The following is a 22,826-nucleotide window of genomic DNA, read 5'->3' on the forward strand; positions in this document are numbered from 1 at the left end:
ATATTTGAGTCCAATGGTACAGTAAAAACAAACTACACCAACAAAGGACAACAGTGTTTCGTGATTTTTTTTAAATCTATTAAAATGTATTAAGTCTTTTTTTTGTTTTAAAGTCTCAAAATTTACTTAATAAATTAAGTGATTTTCAGATGGCTCCTGTAAACTTTTCCACTCTGGCTCTCTGTAGTTTCCCTGCTTTGTGCTAGCAACCCTTTCAAGATTTCTTTTTCTATTTAATTATAAACCTTCTCTGCCTTCAGTCTTTTGATTCTTTGCTCTGATGAAACTGAGATGAAAAGGATGACAGAAGCTAAGCAAAGAGAAACTTTTATACTTTTTCCTTTCAGTTTATGTCATAAACACTGCTCGTAGTTGCAGCTGATTGAAGTACCACCAAGACATACAACAGCTGACTTGCTGTTTTACATAATTTTTATTTTTCTGGTAGTAAAGTACTTTAAGAATTAGTGGGCCTAAGATGATATAGAGCTTCTGTTTTTGAATTGCCAGTTCTTTTGTTTTGGTGGGAAGGTTGAAGATATATACAGTATACTGTATACACATTGGTAAAACAAATTTGTAGTATATATTTTGCTAATACAAGTGTTTGCTGTTGTGTGGAAAAAGAGTAAAAAAGTCAAACAATTCCTTGATTAAAGTGCGTAAAGTGAATTACTTGGTATACATTAATTGGGGCATGAAGGTGAGCATCTGGTGTTCCTGAGAGTTTACACAAAGAAATGCACTGGAATGCCAATGAGGAGAAAAGTTTTATATGATGGCAATAGGTCATCAATAAGCCCTGTTTTGTTTGATCAGCTTATAAAGCAAAACCTTAGAATGTCAATCAAGCGACTCAATTGAAATATGATCTTTATTCTAATTAAGCAATACATCAGGCACTGACTAAACTGGTGTTTATTGTCACAGAAACTGGAAACCAATTTTGGGTGGGTAAAGAAAATAAAGCTAGAATACTGTATGTTAATGTTCAAATTGATATAATTGGTATGAGATAACTGTTAAAGTTTATGTTGGAAAAACTGATTGTGGTGGAGTTCCGATTATTAGGTGACTTTGTGATCTTGGAAATTTATCTTCACTTTCTCTTTGTTTAATAACCCTTCTTGTTTTCTTGAAGACATACCCCCACCAGTATATGTGAGCTTTGTTTCAAGGTTTGACGTCTTTTATCCCTCGATAGATTAGACTCCATTAAAATGGATTCATTATACAGTAGCCCACTTTTCTTCATTAAAGAGAGTTAAACAACAGCTCCTGGGGACTGTTTTACAAATTGCAAGATTTTCTTTGTACTTGATCTTCACATATTTAAGGCTGACTTATTAGAGGTTTCTGGAACAGCAGAAGTATTGCTCGTTACCTTCTAAGTCACTGTTGATTCTAGCACAGATGCGAAGTGCTCCGATTTATTCTGAGATAGCATATTTTTCCTTGTCTTTACCTGAAGGAGAAATGCATTGATCTTCCACCAAACCACTTTAATATAAGGAAGGTTGATAAATAGCAAGGGAAAACAAATCAAAGGAAAGGATTGATTGATGTGACACTTTTGAATCACTGTGTATAGCTGTCCAGACAACCGACACTTCAGATCAGCTTCATACACAGCAAATTACATTTAGATTTACATTGCTATCCTGCTGGAAAAAATGTTTAGTAAAGTTTAGCCTTTCAATGATTTTATTTTTTTTTCACATCACCTGCTTTCTGCTCTTTCACGCCCCACCAGTCCCTGCCCACTGTGTCTTCTGAGGATCAAACTCCCACTTTGTCTTATGGTTTGACAAGTAAACTATTTTCAGGAACAAATATAAAAAATAAGGCAATACCAAAGTGCAAAGTCCTATGAAAGAGAACAAAGGCACCAAAAGAGGTTGTTTCTTCAAAATACAGATGCAATATTTATAAATTCAGGTCTTCCTATGTTCACAAATATGACCTTCAGATGTGCAAGTGTATAATTAGCCTCTGTGTTTCTGATTTATTTGTATATTGTGGGTTTCCCTGTCATCTTTGTTGCTCAGAATCTCTACCTCAATCGAGGAGCAAAACAACTCCTCAGAAAAGGATCGTGAGGTGATGAAGAGAAACAGTATAATGAAACACTGGAACACACTGGTTATATTGAATAAATGGAACTCCACAGATCTGTCCAGCATGAACTAACATGCAGTCTCTTATCCTGCTATAACAGGAACTTAAGTAAAAAAGTTTAGCTGGCATGACTGACTGCTTCACCTGATCACTCCAGTATTAAGGTGACTAATATACTGTATGACATAACTGTTCTCTTTATTTATTATCCACCTCTCTTCTGGTATACTGTATAACAGCTCCAGGAGAAGATTGTGAGCTCTTTTTCATCATCTAATTAATCTATTAATCTTTTATTCTGAATTTCCAAATTTCCTGAATTTGCAAATGTTGTTTCCTCATGATGTAGTTTTTTTCCATTTAGCTATGGAATCTGTTCATCTACTTTGTTGTTAAACTACTTCTGAAGTCCATATTCACCACAAGTAGAAATTAATTGAACAAACCTCACTTGGGAAAGCTGGCATTTCATGTAAAAATGCAGATACATTGTTTAGAATAAATAGAACCAAGCCTCTAACAATGCCTGGGGCAAGACATTAGAAATGTTGCCCTTTACGTATGGTGATTTCCAACAAATGGTCTCGGTCTTGAGCAGAAGATAATGTGCTTAGGAAATGACCTTTACTATTAAATTCGATCTGATCGCTTGTGGCAAAACATATAATAGATGTTGCAATATATATGTTTTATTGTTTGTTACTTTTTTCTCTTTTGTTGTCTGCAAACAAACATTTTTCAAGATATTCCTTGGCGAAGTCCAGAAGGCACCACACTCCTATAGTGGAGACATAGTGCTACTGTACACAGAGTGAGAGGAAGCAAATGGCCTGAATTCCAATCTTGGCAGCATTCAATCCCACAAGTGCTTTACAAGTGAGCAGAAGTACGTCATTAGCTTCTTCAGCTGAGCTGACACTTTTATGGTCTCTTGGCCTTTGAAGAGGAACAGAACTAAAAAACAGGAAACTGAAAATCAAAGTCTCTTACTGATGCAAGATTCAACTGACCTTTAAAGGGTCTCGCTTTGCATATGATTATGTGCCTGTCTGGTCATCTTTTGATGGCTTTGAGAATCTGTAAAACTTTCACTAAACAGTGCAGTCAGAGCTGCAACACTTTGACATTAACACATCTGTGTGTGGTGGCAGGCCTGAGAGGAATCCCCTGATGGTAGTCTGATTCAAAAAGATCTTACTACTGCTACTGTAGGTTCACTTTTGGTTTTCCATATCTAACAGCCAGCTCTTCTGTGTTACTTTCTTTAACTGATACATTTCAGTAAGAATGGTAGAGACATTGGACTAGGACTGCCTTGAATATGGAGTCATCTCAAATCAGTGGAAGAAATCTACTGTAGAGTGAGGCTTGTGTGCTGTCAGAAACTAAATAAGAGACAGAAGGATAATGCGAAGATTTTATTTTCTATGTTGTAATGACATTAACGAACATTTACAAAGAATTCATTCTCTCATATTCAAAGTGTTTTCCTCTAGGGCAAATATTCATATAAACTTAATATTCTTTCAAAATCAGATATAATTTATTTTCCTTCTAATTCTTGAGTTCACCAGAACCAAGCCAAATTAAGATTACACTGCTCAATCCATGAAAATCCCAAAGGAAAGAAACACCAATTGTGCATACATAGAGCTCTGTAATCACTGTAGAAATGCTATGTCTGTGTCTGTTTTTTTGCTCAGTCTAAAATTGTTTAATTCCTTGCAGCCAACAGATGACCTGCTGGTGGCGTCTGCTGAGTGTCCCAGTGATGATGAGGACATTGATCCCTGTGAGCCCAGCTCAGGTGGGTTAGGTTAGTCATCTTTTTATTACTACTTCTCTCTTGTTGTCAGTGTCTTTGTGTTTGAATTTGAAAATCATTAGTAGCAGGATTTATTTCTTCTTTGATTGCCGTGCGTAGCTACTTAAGTTCCTCCTGCATGAATGTACAAATAATTGTTCCCACCTCTTACAGAATGCTTTAGAGGTTCCTTTAAATAAATAAAATGTGAAAAGAATGTCCATAATATTTACTATTTTATCATTTCCCATGAATTAGATATTAGTCAGATATGACCTGAAATATGGTAATGGAGGATGCCTTTTATGTGTTTATAGCCAAAGAAAGGGAACAATATGATTGAGTCTTAAACGCTATTCTTTGATATTAAAGGAACTATGTCATTCATTAAGGTTAAGTGGCACCTCAAGCAAATATAAATAGTATTGACATTGCTGAGCAGTTTAATTGTTATTTCTACAAGCAATCTGTGTAATTAAAATTGGTACCATAACAGGCAACTACTAAGAAAACAGAAAAGTGTGTTGTCGTGTATTGGTGTTAATTGTAGTAATGTGAAATGTAGAACTGTTTTGGTGAAGGGAGCGGCGTCGTTTTATCATTGGCCTGTTGTGTCTTGCTAAACATGTGACTGAAGGTGGCATCAATTAGTTTTCTGTTTAATTGATATAATTGCCATGCTGTTTCCTCCAATTAGTCAATTATACACTCAGGTGATTCTGATTATTCCATGGGGAAGAAGCTAAGGTATGAAGCTCAGAGAGCTTAAAGGCCACCCTCTAGGCACAATTAGAGAGTCACAGAGACACATTTTGATATTTAAGGGTACAATTGGGGCTAGATGCCAAGGCATATTAAAAGGATACATTTTTGTAATCTTGTTGTTAGAAGCACAAAATAATACAACCTGCATAAGTTGGCCTAGCAGGAATATTTTTGTATTCTAAATTTTTCCATTTTGACATTGGTATTTCAATAGTCAATCCCTACCTTTGAGATGTTGAGTAAACATTTTAAGAACATTTCTGTTGCTAAATTTAGGGAACAAAAGTAATGGGATTGAGACACACACCCCTCCCATACACACTTAGTAGAATGAACCATAGATCTGCTACAAGGGCAGTGACAGGTGCTCATAACAGTACCAGCATTTACTGTACATGTGATTGGACAATGTAGAGAATTAGTGTACTTCTTCACCCTTGACTTCAATTAGAAACTTCATTTTGTGTGAATCATAGATTTAGTGGCAGTAATTCTAACAATTTCTCTTGTTCTGCAAACTTTTAAAGCCATAATGATGATGAGGTTCCTTGACATTTGTCAGTCTCTAGGCAGAATCCCTCCAATTGTCAAAATTCCATTTATGTCCAAAGATTTAATTTAATTTATTTTCCAAACTTCAGTCATTTCTTGATAGAGTGGCACCTTCAAACTATTGCATCAATTTAACTTTAAGCCCTGCATCTTGCACAATTATTTGGTGTGAGCTACCATGGCTTTCAGAAGACTGGGAGCAAATTATGTTGCTGGTATGAAATCTTTGAAGAACAGAGAGCCTGCAAAGAGTACCACAAGGTTACCTAGCACAGTCCTAATAACTAAGGGGTTATTATTGCATTAATGATTAAAAATGTATCAATTTTTCTTTTTCAACCTGGTTGCAAGTCAGCAGTGTGCCACGTAATCTTTTTGAGATCTCCTGTTAGATCAACCCATACTAAATTGAATGTTCTGCTGTGCCAGACTCCATTGAACTGCCTAAGCACTGACATTCTTTTCTTCCTATCAGCTGGAGAAGGCCACCGGGACATATAGAAAGCTGTGGGAGCTAAAGTGATAATGTATCACTGAACCTGGTTCAAACAAAAGCTGGAAAAGGACTTGATTCCACTAATATTAGAGCCAGAAACTGATATGTCTGACCATTGACATCTATTGTTTAGTCAGTTATTTAGTCTGTGTGCTGCAAAAATTCCAGACATAACCTCATAGTTCCAAATACAATTAATATCTCCCTTGCTGCTCAAATATACTGACATGTAAGGCTGTTTCATTCTTCAATTTAGTGTTTGTGTTATAGTTCAACATATTCATTTCTCTGTATCTTGATCTCTGCCTCTCCATCCCCCTACTAAATCATTGCACAGAGCTATGCTGTGCATATCATTGATATCACTGTAGTTATTCTGTTATTGAAAGACACATAGTAAAAATGAGCTGTTGGCAGCTAAGCTCTGAAACCTATACCTAATGCATTTTTTTATTATTAACACCCACATTTGTTGTTCTGCTCTGTTCTTCTCATGGGTGGAGCATTTTAAGAGTTTCTCATCAGCATGTACTCTTTATCAGAACACCTACTGGGGAAGATTTAGAAATGTTCTTTGATAAATTTGTCTGCCCAGGAAAGTGCCCTTTGAGAAGAATGTTTTCCTCAAGGACAGCACTCTACTGTGTGAGGCTGAACTGAGGTACAAGTGAAATATGTGGTCTCCCGTAGCTATGAAACATTAATAGTTTTTTTTTTCTTGCTCACTCCAACAGTCTGTCCTTTAATGAGGCATTTTCTAATCCTTAATTGAGAATTTATGTGACAGTTCAGTGTAAAGTAGTGCCCAAATACCGTTTATGACACTAGCAAAGGGACCTGTTATTTTCTGTAAAGTTACCTTCCTTCCGGAAACTAACTAAGGTGCTGGGTTTTGCATCTAGGGCACTTTTTCAAAACAATGAGCTTACTTTTTAGTATGGTTATTTCTTCACTCAGACTCCTCATTTTTAACGTTGCCTGTTTTCACACTTTGCAGGCTCACTGCAGTCATTGACTTGACACTGATGATCACAAAATATTTTTACACTCCTGTGGCCTGTTAGTGAGCCATGTATTAGCTTGCATGTTTTATCATTACAGCTTCCTTTCCCTCAATGTTTTCAACCAATTTAGCTTAATTACTGCCCTTTCTTTATAACAGTGTAAACTTTGCTTAGACTGTGAAATCATTAGCATTTGTGTGTATTTCATAAGGAAGGAACCTTTTGTTTTTCGTAAGAGCAAGGCTCATTAACAAGTATTAAATTTGAGGAGCCTCTGAAGTAGCTCAATGAGGGAGGGGCAGGTTGATCTCTATGATCGTGGGTGTGAGCCTGGGTTATGTCAGTAGCTGACTATGATCAGAATTCCCCAATTGGCAATTGGCTGAGTGTTGCTGAGGATAGGGTAGGGTTAGTCTGCCAGAAACGTATTGGATATCAGAGACACAGTGATCCCTGTTGTCTCTTGGTGCTTCCAGGTATGTGGTGCTGTCAGTGAGTGATATATCTGTCCTCCAATCAGCACTGAACCTCTGGCAGAGAGATGTAGTGCCAATGACGTGTTAAAAGACAAGGGTAGGTTAGACAATTCTCTCTATACTTTATTATCCTACTGTACAAGAAGTTGTGGAGTTCAGACCTGCAAGCTAAGACAAGAAAAGCACAATACTGGCTATTCCAAGTCGGGAAGATTTAATATGGAAATATAACTAAAACATACTGTTGAGATTGGGAAATTGAAGTCACACCGTGTGAATCTGAATACATTGTTTCCATCATGCAGTATTGTTCAGTACTGCATTACATTTAACCATGTTTTTCTACTTAAATAAAATTACTCAAGGATATACATAAAATCTATATTTACATATATTTGAAGTTATTCATCACAAAAAAATCTGAAAGTAATATTAATTTACAACACACCCCACATTTCTGTGATGCTTTGCTGTCTTACATCAATCAATTTTTATTTTATGTGATTTTTTCTTGTTGAGCAGTAACTCACAGTGCTGTGTGAAGTGAAACTACAGAAGGGCATAGTTAGAAATATTAAAAGACTGAGGTTCAACAAATAATCAAGTTTCAAGTAAACAAAGTAATCAAAGAACTGATGGAAATTGTGCTGAAAACTCAATTCAATATACTATAAATCTAAGGCATTATCTTGAGAGTTTCTGGAATATTTTGTTTCCTCTTCTCTATTGTAAACTATGAGACAAAATGGAGATTCTTTCACATCACACTTTTATCACTGACTTTGATAACAGGAAAACCTGTGAAATGGGTTGTTTTAAATCGTATTTTGCACTTGGAGTACCAAACTACTTTTTTACTAATCAACAATTTTACAACTATGCAAATATTTAATAATCTGTACAGTATATAGTAAAATAGGATCTCATAGTCATGGATGCTGTTTATACCAGAGTGAATGTTCATCTGGTTTCTTTCAAAGTAGAAGCATTGAGCAATGTTTAGGGTTACAATAAAATACTCAGATTTATAAAATACTGTAGGCCCAAATGTAAGTTGCTTTGGATAAACGTGTTAGCCAAATAAATTAATTAGCTAGTTAAGTGTGTTTTAACATCAAACAATTCCAGTCTTCTCTTCTACAGTATCTCCCTTTTATAATTGCTCAAACACTAATCCTCCCATCATGTATCTCTTAAAATGTTCCATAACATATATGAAAAAGCTTTGTTCTTCAAGATTCTTAAGCAAAATACCATTGTGTGCTCAGTTTTAAGCATTTTATTGTACAAGTAACCGCATGAAGCAAACTACAGATTGCTTTCTATAGAAAAAGACCAAGATAAACACTTACTTTTAAGTCAGCTCAAGAATGAGAAGCTGTGATCCATGAAATACAGATAATCATTTACCAAGAGACAGAAATAAAATAAACTTTAGATAAAACAGAGAAGATAATAGGCATTGATTTTGAAAGATGTCCACATTATTATGGTACTTCAGATTGTAACGGGCAAGTAGTCACCAAGAAAGCACTCTGCAACTCACAACAACAAGAGGCAACCATCTCTAAAATTCTTTTCTCTTTCATATTGCCCACTAGTATCAGTTCAGAGAAGAGCAACCTGATACTTCCCAAGGATTAAAGCAATTTTCCTATCCTGACAGACTGGAAGTATTGAATATTTTAAATTCTGAACAGAAAAAACTATGAGGGATCCTAATGTATTTATTCAAAATCCTCAAAGCAATAACAAATTGCTTCTGGTTTACTCTCTAGAATCAACAGTGAAACACAAATAAGTGGAAGCTACAAGAAGAACTGTAAGGCGGCAATGCTGTCCTGCCATTGAGCTGTTACATAAGTAATGTCAGTAATTTTGTTTTAAAAAAGCCATCTCAACTTCTTACTGTACATTACCATAAAAATCTTTAGGTTTGTGTCCTTCAAAGCTTAGAATCGACCTTCAGAAAATCGCATATGAAATTTTGACTTAATTCAAAAAAGCATGTTTGAATTCCCTCATTTCAACAGAGAAAACTCTGAATTCCTTCTAATTAAATGTAATACAAAAGAACATTTCTAGCACATGAAATATGAGGTGCTTAGTTTTCTTTATAGAGTTTTACAAGGGGTAGCTTTCAATTACATTATTCTCTAAACACATGAGCTTAGACTTGAGACCCAACTCAGAGACCAGAACAGTCAATGAGATTCCAATAAGATCTTTTCATTACTTAAGAAAAACCCTAATTTAGATGGATGAGAGGACTAGAATTGAGAGCAATATTGGGGTAACTCATCTGGCTTAGGTGAACAAAATCCCTTCAGCTAAGAGTTTTGACAGGGATATAGAACCCCCCCAGTGAGGAATGACCAAGGGTGCTGCTGCAAGGGTGAAGAAGTAAATAAGTAAAATGAATCTGGAACAATAATGAGAAACTTTTAGATGCTCTAGTGAAATGACTGACATACTGTATTAGATGGATATTTCACTCAGGTATTTACCAAGGAAGAAATCAACAGGATTTGGAAGGACAATGTTCTATATTAAATGGAAGTTATTAACTGAAGTTCCGTAGAGTTATCAATGACAAGGCAATCTCACATAGCTGTTCCTAATCACCATCATTACAGAACTAGCTATATACATACAGTATATAGAGCTCAAATGCCTCTTTGCATTCGTCTCAAGCATCCAGAAAGCATTCAGTCCTTGAATGTTGTTGTCTCTAGTGAAATAGTTTTGGCAAAGAGGCAGAAGAGCTGCAGGTACTACAAGCACTTTAAATACACAGATCTCCAGTGTCTGATGGTAGTCTTTCATTTGTACTCAAAGAATAAAAGAGATTCTATATTTATTAACAAAACTCATCCAGTAGTCAGTCAAGACAGGAGTAATACATTGATTCGAAAATTGCTAATTTAACATCCATTCATAAATAGAGTGTCAAAACTGAACCAAGTAAATTAGAAAATATTAAATCCTATTAACTGTATGTGTAATGTTATGGAAAAAATATTAACTAGAGAATCAACTACTGTACATGGTTGTTCTAGGGAATAGTCAGCAAGTTTTTAGGAAAAGGTGATCTTGATCAACTAACTTCTTAAAATTCCTTGAATAAGTAACAACAGTAATAAACACATATGAACCTTAAGAGATGGTGGATTTAGATTTTCTAAAGGCTTTTAATAAAAGGTTCACATAAAAGAAAATGATCAATCAACAGGCAGTAGGCGTTCACAATAATGTGTTTGGATTGAGAACTGATTAATGCACAGAAAACAGAAAGTACAGGTTTGTGATTACATACAATTTGGTTGTATTCAGTGGAGTACCCTGGGTATCTGTATTAGACCACCGCTCTTCCTAATTTATAGCAATTGTCTAGATTTAGATAATTTAGTTAGTAAACTAGGAACATAGTTTGATAGGAAGATTAGCAAGAACTATAGAAGCTGAAAAGGAAAGTCAAAATTATTTAAATTTAAGACTGAACAAATAGCAGATGATATTTAATATAGGCTAATGTAGAGAATTACACACAAATACAGTAGATAAAACAAACTACAGTATAGATACAAAATGAGAGACACTGAGCATGAAGAATGCACTAATGGTTAAGTATGTATGTTTGCGACATATACTGTATATTTTCTAGACAATGTAGGGATGCAGTAAAAAGGCAAACAATGAAATATATTGAATATTTTAATATAAAGTTAAATGTGTAAAATTTAAATATAAGGAACCCATGTTACAACTGTACAACTATACTACATATAGTTTTGGTCACCACATAGCAGAAAAAAGATAGCTCTAGCCTGAAATCAGTCCAGAAAACAGCAGCCACATACTGTTTATTACTGGCAATAAAAGACAGTTTTACACTGACAAGAGGAATTGAACCATTTTAGTCTTAAACAAAAAGATTATGAGGGGACCTACAGTACTTTAAAATTTCACAATCTTCAAAGTCATTGTCAAAGTCAATTCAATGGACTTCAATAGTATAAATCAATAGAGAAACACAAACACATAAATAAGCAACATAGAAGTGGATTTTAAGCTTAATAACTGTTTAACAAATGTTTGTGGGAATATGTGGCAAGCAAGCCATGTTAAGGCATGCTATACAATATGATGGTTTCTTTTAAGAAACAGTTAGATGAGATCCTCAGATCACATAACTACTGCAACCAAACAAACTAGATGGACCAAAACGCTTATTTTGTTTGTAACTTTTTCTATGTTCTATGCTCCTATTAGTCAAGCTCCATAAAATTTCTGATGTTCTAAAACAGATCCTGGGCTGACCTAACAAATTGCTGGAGGCTGGAACCCTCTAATTAAGGAAGACAAGTCTTATTTCACTGACAATGTAAATAATGCAAGTGTTGGTTACTTCTATAGTACCCTTATTTTTCCTGGGACCTCTGCCTCCTACAATGGCAGGCTGTGCAAATAATCCTGAATCTGTTTCTTCCGATGAAATGTTCATCAATCTGCTTATTTCTCTAAGGCTGCCCTTTAAGATTTGTGATTCTCTATAAAAGTGAACATTGAACATACTGTATAACAACAATTCAAACGACTCTAGGATAATATATTTTTGTTCTTGTACTTTATGACAAGTTCCCCCTTGCTTCACCAGTAAGGAGATATCTGAAGTTTTTTTCTGTTTTAGGCATTATTTTGCACCATTACAAGTATGAAGAATTTTCTGCATGTTTTTCACTGGAATCAGTTCTGTTTAGATTTGTTTGGGTATACTGTATAGATGTATAGATCGAAATGCTTCATATTGCCATTTACTGGTCTAGTAATGGTGCTGGAGTGATGTGAGAGCTGTAGTTCTCCCTGCTGTTAGAATATTAATTTAGCATACTGTAATAAAATGTGGACAAGAATACAGCACATGGCACAAAATCCAGGATAGGAGGATACATAACCCATTGTATTTTTATTTTACATTTGCTTATAAATCTTTGCAAAAGGTCAGTGAGAATTTTGTCCATCGTTGTTTAAGTAGGCTTGTTTGCTCCATTACTTCAAACCAAGCACCACTTGGCTCATCCACTCACTCACCTACTGTTTTCAGCTTGTGAATTACAGAATAAATGAATCTCCTAAGAGAAGATTGAATGAAATGAATGAAAAACTGTTTAAAAGATTCATTTATTTAAATCCCTAAATGCTGGTGAATCCCTAATTCTGTATTTCCTCTTGAGTGTGAATGAGACAGAGGAGGAGCAGCCTGCTGCAATCTTGTCATGCATTTCAAAACAATTTAAACAAAAGATACTTAAGCACGTAGCTTCTAATCCATGGTTAGATGTACAGTATCTAAAAAATAGAAAATAGATCAATTATGAGAAATAATCATACCCTGAACTAAACATTTCTAATTGCCAATACATGCTCAGCACTATTCCCTGGTCCCCCATAAATGAAAGAAATGTCAGTTATATACAAACAAAAACAGAGATATTAATCAAACATAAATATAATTTTAAGATATTGTGTTTTAATTATACATGCAAACATATTTGTTTTAATTATGTATATTCAGTAACAGAAATGATGAACAGCTATAAAGTCTGTATTTTGGATAAATCAACCCCAGCCCATGATTCATCTTAGTAAATTAGTGCTTTGCAAGGTCTGAATAAATCTTTGGTTTACTGCAAGGTAAAACTGCTTTTAGAAATTAATCTGTTCTTTCATACACATCGTTATTTTCTTAATACTTGAGCAAAAAAGCAACAATTAAAAAAGTTATGAGTTATATAAATTCTATATTAACTTTATTTTTGTGTATTTTTATGTATAAAGTAGATGATATACTGTAGTATTTGTTTTTCCATTTAGCCTGTTTTTGTATTTACATTTTGTATTTGTCTTTATCTGATAAAGGACACTAATGTGTATAAATGCTTAGCTGAACTTGTGGCATTTTTAACTAGATCTATTTCAGGGTATTGCTTTTTCTAAATAGATATTTTTATTCTAATCATTTTACTTTATATTTTGAAATACTAAGATTGACAGCTTAAGTTAGGCAATCAACCATGACTAAGTCTGTAACGTAGGCCCCTATGAATAAAAGAACAGTTTTTTATATAATAGGGGTGCAGAGCATTGCAGGGTATTTTCAGGCATACTGTGACAGAAAAGGTTATTTCAGTGATTTTATAGCTTTGGTTTATATTCTAAAGTTTACAGCAGTTATCTAAAAGTACAGCCTGTCATTATGAAATGACGATAATTTATCAGGTATTGCTCTTTGTCTAATTTTACCCTTCAGTACGCTTGAGTAAAATTTATAATAGTGTTTATACTGCCTGTGGTCATATTTTTATAGATGTCCATCATTTAAAACACTTGTTTCAGGCACAATTTCTTCTAAGTTTTACACTTTCTATCAACGGCTGAAACAGGACTAATAAACCAACATTGTTGCCAGAGGCAGACTGTACTGCTCCAGCTGAACCTCATACTGTATCAACCTTGGCCAGTTATACATGTCAAGACAGAGAAAGAATTGGTAGACTTGGAAATTATATTACAAATGTTGGACAGGTCAATGGTCAAGAAAAGTATGTTATGATTATATGGCTACTTAACCTGACAACAACATAAAAATGTTTGAGACAGCAATAAATCACACTGCCTACCAAGACCTTTATACCACTTATTTCTGATTTGCTCTGGCACAAGGAAGTTGATGTCTTCTAACAAAGTCTAACGGATAAATAAATGCTTGTTTGAGAGAAGCTTTTAATTTATAACACATCAAGTTATTCTTTTTAAAGTTAAAATTACTTTGTTGGAATAGCAGAGGTTATAGTTGTTGTTGAGATTCTCATTACAGTGTACCTCTTTTTTTTTCACTGACTTTTTTTTTCTTTTCTAAAAAACCTTTTCAAGACACTTTTGTCAACTTTCTACTGAAGCAACATGACCACGACTACAGCATCAAGCAGTTTTGATAGAGCTTTGGAAATTGACAGATTTCAGTAAAGAACTGGCATGTTATCAAAATTGGTGTACATGTAGGATTTAAAGCACTACATTTTTTGGCAACAAACTGTATTTGAAACAGTTGTAATCTTTTACAGACCCGTTTAGTTCACTCAGATTTCCATCCATCCATTTTCCAATGGCTTTATCCAATACAAGGTCGTGGTAGAGCCGGAGCCTATCCCAGTAAGCAACAAGTATAAGGCAGGACACACCCTGGATGGGACGCCAGTCCATTGCAGGGCACACACAGATATAATTACACCTTGGGCTAATTAACCTACCAGTATGTCTTTGAACTGTAAGAAGAAACCAGAGCATCCAGAGGAAACACAGGGAGAACATACATAGAACTCCATGCAGACAGAACCCCAGGTCCAGCATAGAACCCAACCCCATTGCTGCAAACAAGCAATGCTAACCACTGTGCCATAATCACTCAGATTTGGTTTGAGCTAATATATTTTATACATTAGCTTCCCAACTGGCTCAACCAGTTAAGGTACAAGTTGAGCCAGATGTTGGGAATTTGAGCCAGAGTCAGCTTATTAGCTATCTGTGACTGGGATTTTCCAAATAGCAGCAAACAATTGACAAGGCTCTTTTGGCAGAAAAGGTTTGGATTAATTGGCCCCAGGGTTCTTGATGAAACAACAACTCATGATTTCTCAGGGACCTACAGGCTTCGAATGATGTCAGAGAGAGATTCACTTCTCCTCCAATCAGCAGCAACTCTTCTCTCATTCTCTGAAGAACTTGCATTGTGTCAAAAGATAAAAGACTCAGTGGGTGGAATGTCAGATCCTTCCCTATTCTACCCAAGCAGCACAGGAGTCATTGTTGTGAGACGAAACATGTAGAAACAATTAGCATTTTCACACTGGAAGGGGCATAACAAATGTAATGCAAAATTAATTATATGGGACATAACATTATTGTATATATATATATTACCCAGTAACTGATTAGCCACTGATTAGAGATCAATAAAATGTACTTACTAAATAAAAGAAGCATGCAGGAGAGTGTTTACTATAAACCATACAAACTAAAACTGAGCACTAAATTCCTTAATTCTCAACTGCATATTAATTGTGACTAGGTGTAAAGTCATGTCTATAGTGCATTTGTGTGAGAAATAGAAGATGGCATGTGATGCTCCCAATTGGCACACCTGCAAACAAGTCATTAGCCACCTCTCAGCAGACCAGCAGTGATCTGTTGCTGACAGTGTGCACTTGGTGGGACTTTCTGAGTGAAAAAGACATGTGGCTATATGTGATACATATCTGAAATTTGATGGAGTTAACCTCTAGCAGGGAATTTTAATTAATAAAAATATGAGTAAAGGGAATTTTAATTCATAAGTGGGTGGGATAATCTTTAAGATTAAAGCCCAATTAATTGATATTATAAAATGGCTGTAACATTCAGATACAATCAATGCACTGCAAGGTTCTATGTGTCAATGGGGAAAGGTTTGGGAATTTCAGTGCATGTTCCAATTGCAAAGCCAAATGCCTTGAATATAAGTTATAGGTTTGGGTTACTCCAATTGTATATTAACTGGAAATTTATTATTGATAAACTATGGATCAGACTTGGAGCAACCAACTCTTATAATGATCAGGCTAGTTGTTAACAACATACTTTTCTTTAATACACTAGCTTACTCATTTTGCAGTATTACATATTTTTATACTGTATGTGTGAATTAATAATAGATGCTGTATACCTCCATTGTTTATGAATACAGCGCAAACTACCCCACAAACATTGTGACCAAGGAGAAAGGTCGATTTAAACACTTAGAGAAACACGGATCATAAGCTGTTTGTGTCGTACTGAGTGGAGGCACTCCAGCTGGCTCGTTATGCCGGTTGCTAATGGCCAGTTCCTTTGTCCTTGGTTACAAAGACATTGGTACCTACCCACAGTATTAAATGGCTGCATTAATTTATATCCCACTTGGATGAGAAATTGTGCAATAAAACAGGGAAAGACACATTCACCTCTTAACTATAGCTGCTGCTTGAACAGTCAGGAGGTTATATTACAGATGAAGAATTTACGGTGTGGTACGGTCAGGAAATACAGCACCCTCCTCATTGGAAATAAATTATCTTTATCTGAGAGACTGGAGAATGATAACAAAAATATATTTTACAATATCTAAATATCTTTACTAAAAACATACTAAATAATAATGCTGCAGTTACTGTATATTTTTGTGTCTAATGGCTTAAATCTTGTGTGAAGTCTTCAGAAATGTTTTGATAAAATCACATACTGTACAGTATATACAGTATAAAGTAAATAACACTGTGAACTATGGTACTCACCCTCCCAGTATTATACTACAATCTGTGACACTTGAACACATGAAGAAAGTAAAAAGTGTAGTATAGAGTGAGTATGTCATAATTTTAAGAGTATGTAATCAATGCACTTAGAGGCATTTTAGTTTCCCCAGAGTAAAGAAGAACGTCAGCAGGTCTGTGCTGTTTTGTAGGCAATCCGTAGGTTGGAAAACCCTAAAAGCTATTCATTACCATATGGATAGGCAATACAATGCAGAGGAGCCAGGTGTGGAGGATTGTGACCATACCAAATGGTACCAATTAGATTTGTGACTGCTGTGTTTTGCACCAGCTGTAAAGTGTGAATGAAGTGTGATGGGAGTGGTACATTTTGACAATGATGGTTACAAACAGAATTGAAATTAGCCTCAAAATACTCAATTACTGTACCAGGTTCTGAACATTGTATAATCATTTAAGTTAGGCCATATATCTGAAATACTGCATTCTTTTTGATGTGCCACATTGATTAACCTTAGAAAAAGTATAATAAAATAATCCGATTTGTTAACTGAATTAACATTTACTGTATATAAATGCTGCAAGAGCTTTGCCATGTAATTCTTTGTCTTTCTGTCATGTGCTCATCTTGTCTCGTACGCAGAGCGCACATACAGTATATTATACATACAGAGTACACGCTCACATACTTAATGCAGCTTTGAGCATGGGGGACTGATCTCTTTGAATTGTAACTATTATGTCAGTTTTAAGAAAACTTTTATATTCATTCTACAGCTGTGTGTTTTGTTATTTAGGCCTAATGACAGAGGTTATCTATATAAAAATTGCATATTGTCATTGGTCTGCACAACAAAGTGTTTATATTCATACTAAAATGTTGCTTATACCGTGTAATCCATTAAAATTATTCAAACAAGGCACTCAAAGTACAAGTATGCAGTCCTCTACTCACAGACAATAGTGGGCATTAAAAAACAAAGCTCATTGTTTTTTTTTTCTACTTCAATCAAGACTGCTCATTTTAGGTCTCCGAGAAGTTTGTACTGTATGCGTTTCAGACAATGCTATTCAGAACCACCAGAGTTTGATCATCTTTGTAATAACCTCTCCCTTGTCACATTATATACCTACAGCAAACCCTACCAGACCGGGGGCTGAGGGCTACCCTGGTCCCTCAGAGGTCATCCGGGAGTCCAGCAGCACCACAGGCATGGTGGTGGGCATCGTGGCAGCTGCCGCCCTCTGTATCCTCATCCTGCTCTACGCCATGTACAAGTACCGCAACCGTGATGAGGGCTCCTACCATGTGGACGAGAGCCGTAACTACATTAGCAACTCGGCACAGTCCAATGGCACAGTGGTGAAGGAGAAGCAGGCTAACAGTGCCAAGAGCTCCAGCAAGAACAAGAAAAACAAGGATAAAGAATACTATGTCTGATCTTACCTTTAAAAGAAGAACACTTGTATAATAATTTAGTCTTCATTTTATCTGAGACATGGTATAATAAACTTACTTTACTTTTTACTCAAGCACATTGGACAAAAAAGGATTAACAAACAAACTGGAATGTGGCCAGCAAGAAACAGACTGAGCAGAATAAAAAGAAAAAACAAAAAAAAACACAAACCAACCAACCAACCGACAAGCAAAACATTGACATTTCATGCTTTTGTTTCAGAGAAACAGGAGCCAATTTAGGGGACAACAAAATGTCATAAACAGTCAGTGTTTTCATTTACGTTGCCTGTGTTTGTGTTGCTGGGACATTTTCTTAAAAAAATGCCGCCAAGCATTCATAATGGAAGAAGAATGATAAAACTAGAAAGGGAATTGGAAAAAAGAAACAAGCTACCTATAACTGAGGAATCAGCCAAAGTATTTGCACTTTCCTTAGAAGCGATGGAGGCCAGATCAGACTGTTGTTTGGCCCAGCTAACAGACCTGTCCAAGGTGCAAAGAAGAGAAAAAGGAACTGGTAACAATAAGACTCATTTAAAAATACTTTCGTGTTGTCAGGAAGGAAAATGGAGGCCTTAATTTCAACCCAATGTGAAATCTAAGGCAGATGTTTTTGCAGAATTATGAGGATGTCTAGATGCGATCATTTGGGAAAATCCATGCACGCAAAGTATCTTATTACATATGTTTATATACAATACAAACACATCTATATGTGCTTTCTGGACCGTGATGAGTGGTGTTTTATAGCCTGTTGTATAGACGATGCAAACTATATCTGCTCCTCAGCCATTTTTAGTAAAAAAGGAAAAGAATAAAAAAAGAAAAATAAATGTTATTAAGTGTTGCTAGATATAGAAGAATTTTATGATGACATCTGCTATGATTTTGTTTTCATTTTATTATTTTTTGTTTTCTACAGCCATCTATTCTTATGTTAACCTCTTTCCCCAGAAAGGCCTAACTTGCTACTGTATGACTGCCCTCTAATGTTGTATGAAGGAGTGAGCCAAAAATTAAGTACACAGGACTTAGTCATTTTTTGCTTAAATTATACAGCAGTCACGTTAGTAAGGGGCGGTGTTATGGGGAAAGAAACTATTAAACAGAAAATCATAGTTCAATATTTAACCTCCAGAATCTACAAAATAACAATAAGACTAAAGGAGTCACCCCAGCCCTACCCCCAAGAAACATTAAGACCTCATTTCATTCTATTCATTCCGTCTATGTATGTATTTTCATTATGTCACTATTTTGCTTTACTGATCCCTCTGTCCAGAATAAAGAACAAAATGAACTGCAATTCTACAACAACAAAAACAACTACAATTCAAATGCTTTGCTAAATTCACAAATACATGTTTCTTCTTCGTTCTACATTTTATGCGGCAGTACTTTATTGACCTCAAATTAAAAAAAAATTAGAAGAAAACAGATTCGTTTTTGATAAGTACAGTATAAATGAAAAAATATTACACACTGTAAGTGAACTTAAGACATTGATTAAAATACTAGACGAATGTGTGACATAATTGTTACCATTCTACTGAAGGTTTTCATTAGGAGATGTATTCCCTTTCACTCTGAATTTTCAATTGTACTGTTCTGCATTTTGTCTTCGTAACTAAAAGAATATGATTGCACATCTTGTGTGGAACAAAGCTTTATTTTGGTGCTTCTCATTTATAGATTTTCATATCATTTAATATCATTATTATTAGCATAATCATGATTGGTATTGTTTATTTTTTGCATACAGATTTATCTCCAAAATAAAATTTGAATTCACAGAGAATATTGGGCAATTTGAGTTGGCATTTTATTCTTTCATCTTTTTCATGTTATTTATGGATGATTTTCCCAGCAATAACCCATATTGTAATGTACCTTCTTAGAAAATACAAAGGGAATACATTAGGCTCAGAGAGGGTATACTTCAAGGGAACCTGGCTATATCTCTACAATGCCTCCTGGGAGAAATATAGATGTTCACACTTTTCAGACAGGAAGGAGGAATCTAAAATAGGCTTAAAATAGCAGGGGCAGCAGCCCAGCACATCCACATGTGAGCAAATGTTTAGTTTCAGAAGACAAATGGCTAACTGATCTTAAATGTGTGTGTCCTTTAGCAGTTATTTTAAATGGACCTACAGTATGACTAAAGGCAAAGCCGTGAGCCATTTTACACAGTCAAATGTCTTTTAAATAAAAATGCACGTCCCTTTGAACTTGATTCAGGGTACAGCACCAGTTAAGAACAGCTTAGATCATCTTTGGAATACAACTTTGTAATAATAATAATAATAATAATAATAATTCCAGTGGAAGATCAGTATCAAACAGAAGCTTTCACCAGAACATTTACAAAGATATCAAGGAGGAATAGAGAGCAGAAGGTCAGATCTCTGATCAGAAATTTCAGGCTCTCAAATTAATTGAAATATCCCATTCCATGGAATTGAAGATTGTTGTCCATTAGTTTTTAGAGCCCCTACAGTACATCAAATAAATGTAATTGCAATGATTTTGCAACATGCTCATTCGGAGAGCTGAGACCTGGCAGGGAGAAGGAGTAAGATGAACCAAGAGGCCTCTGCAATAGTGTGGGCATGTGGACAGTGGATGGCTGCTAATCAGGCAATCTCGTGAAGAAAACCTGACTCGTGTTTATAGTGATGTGGTAACCAGTGACTGATATGAAAGGGGCTGCTGTTCTTCCTGAAATTTCATTATCAGCTCAATTAAGAACTTAACAAGATTATAGTCAAAGTTTCTTATGGTGAAATGACAGTAACTATTGACAAAACAAATACAATTTGCAGATATCTTTTAAAAGTACAATGTCATGAAGCCAGGAACACTGCCATTAAATATTATGAATGTGTAACTTTTGTAACACTGTGCATTTAAGAGTCTGTCAACTACGATACTAGCAGCGCTGAAAGGAGAATTGCCTTTCTTTAATGTTAATGTACAGTATTAATGACATTCTGAAAATGCTGTGTAAAACATTAACTCCTCTATCACCAATAAGATGTCCTTTGTTTTTATGACTAACAGACAAAAGCAAAAACTAATTATAGAAATTATAGATAATTTAAGGAATTTAGAACTCATTAAGAGTATATTTAGTACTTTGGTCAATTAAACAACTTCAATACATATTGTATGAAATATGTTTCTTAAATTATCTTTCATTATTAATATTAACCATACATAAGACACATTGTAAGATAAAGAAGGTTAAAAACAAGAGCTTTTTAGTTTACTCACAGAAACCATTAATTTATATATATATAGGTATCTTATAAGGTATCCAAGTAAAAATATTGTGGCATTTAGACCTTTGTTTTATCCAACTGTGCCAATTATTCCCAATTTTACCATTTGGAACATTCTTGGTGAGTTACATGGAGAACCACACAACTCACACATGAAAACCAAGGTTCTTAGTTACATTTTACATTCAGCTTCAGTCATAGTCTTCATGAAACCACAAAAGTAGCAAAATATAAGCAAAAAGTGCAAAGCAATGAGAATTGAAACTGAAGGAATATGCCATTTTTCATAAAAGGATTAAAGGACTTACTTGTTCTTTCATGTTTTCATCTAAATACAGTATAACGAATGCTCGTTGTGTACGTATTTTCAAATATATTTAAATATTCTTAAATACTATGAATACTATTAAATACTATACAGTCAAATAATGGCTTGATCTAGTCATCAGCTCCATAATCAGAATTAAAGCTGGTGCTTTACTTTTACAAAAGAAAAAACGTTACTTTTTGCAACTTTTGTACGCAATGGTACAGTACCTCATAGTTGGGGTTTGCCAGTCTTGGCAATGGATGATGTCATTCCTCCTTTCTGTCTTTACTGTTCAGGCTTATGACACTCTGTGACCATAGAATTACTCTTTCCTGTGCCATCTTCTAATTCTGAAACAAAAAGATAACTTCCCAACACAAAGCATTCATATCTTAAATACCCTTATCCTTGGAGATATAGATAAATATTGAAACAATACATCTATTGATTGCCAAAAGGTAAACCCTTTTATTTTGTTAGTTGGTTTGTTTTTTTTATTTTGTTGCAAGGTCATTTTATTCATTGTTGGAAATGCTACGCAAGTGGAATTTACTGTTTTGTTAATAAAATGTTTCTTATTATAAACCATGTTTTTGCTGTTACTGTTGTTTTCTGTGCCACTATATGAGGCATCAGGCATCAGCAGAATGAATGGAGGAAACTTTTCCTTGTCTTTGCTTGACTAGTGGGCAGTTACAAGACTGAGTGGAACGTGCAGCCAAGTCCTGTTAGCAAAGATATCGATCTCTCCTCTAACATAATGGAGAGGTACAACTCAATCAGTGCAAGAAGAACGGATCTATCAAGAAAGCACCCATCCACTTTATTTCCTATTTCAGATGTATCACACACGGATCCTCCGTGTGCTTTGTAGATACCCTACGGTAAGGTTTTAATGTCAGATATCAGATTATTGGTATATTTTTATTTACAACAAACAGTACAAAGGTCATGTCCAATGACGCATTTGGTTCTTTCGGGAAAAACAAGTTTGTTTCACTCTGGAATTACAGGCACATTGATAAATCATTTAAAAATGCCCTGCAGACTGGAAATCTTTGGAAAGTTACAGAGTCAGATTCAATTATCTGGGGATCCTGACGAGTCAGTAAAGTTATTTAATATTACATTATTATGTTTATATAAACCTTTTAACATGCCAGAGTAGTCAAAGATTCACATTTTTCTTAAGGATTTTCACTTTCTTA

General features: G+C 35.0%; 1 protein-coding gene across 38 annotated transcripts in view; it reads left to right on the plus strand.

Moving 5' to 3' along the window:
• The window catches only part of nrxn1a (neurexin 1a), a 350,164-nt gene extending 327,958 nt beyond the window's left edge, over positions 1 to 22,206 (plus strand). For 30 of the 38 annotated variants that reach the window (XM_015363013.2, XM_069179705.1, XM_015363021.2 and 27 more), the window contains 2 exons: positions 3,847 to 3,934; positions 17,699 to 22,206. In XM_015363013.2, the coding sequence (XP_015218499.1) occupies positions 3,847 to 3,934; positions 17,699 to 18,003 (393 nt within the window). In that variant the 3' untranslated portion in view covers positions 18,004 to 22,206. The remainder of the gene's footprint in view (positions 1 to 3,846; positions 3,935 to 17,698) is intronic. The other 8 variants (XM_069179698.1, XM_069179718.1, XM_069179713.1 and 5 more) reach the window with 1 other exon arrangement.
• The last annotated feature ends 620 nt before the right edge of the window (positions 22,207 to 22,826 follow it).

Source organism: Lepisosteus oculatus, chromosome 17, assembly GCF_040954835.1.
Source record: "Lepisosteus oculatus isolate fLepOcu1 chromosome 17, fLepOcu1.hap2, whole genome shotgun sequence".
Lineage (NCBI taxonomy): Eukaryota > Metazoa > Chordata > Actinopteri > Semionotiformes > Lepisosteidae > Lepisosteus > Lepisosteus oculatus.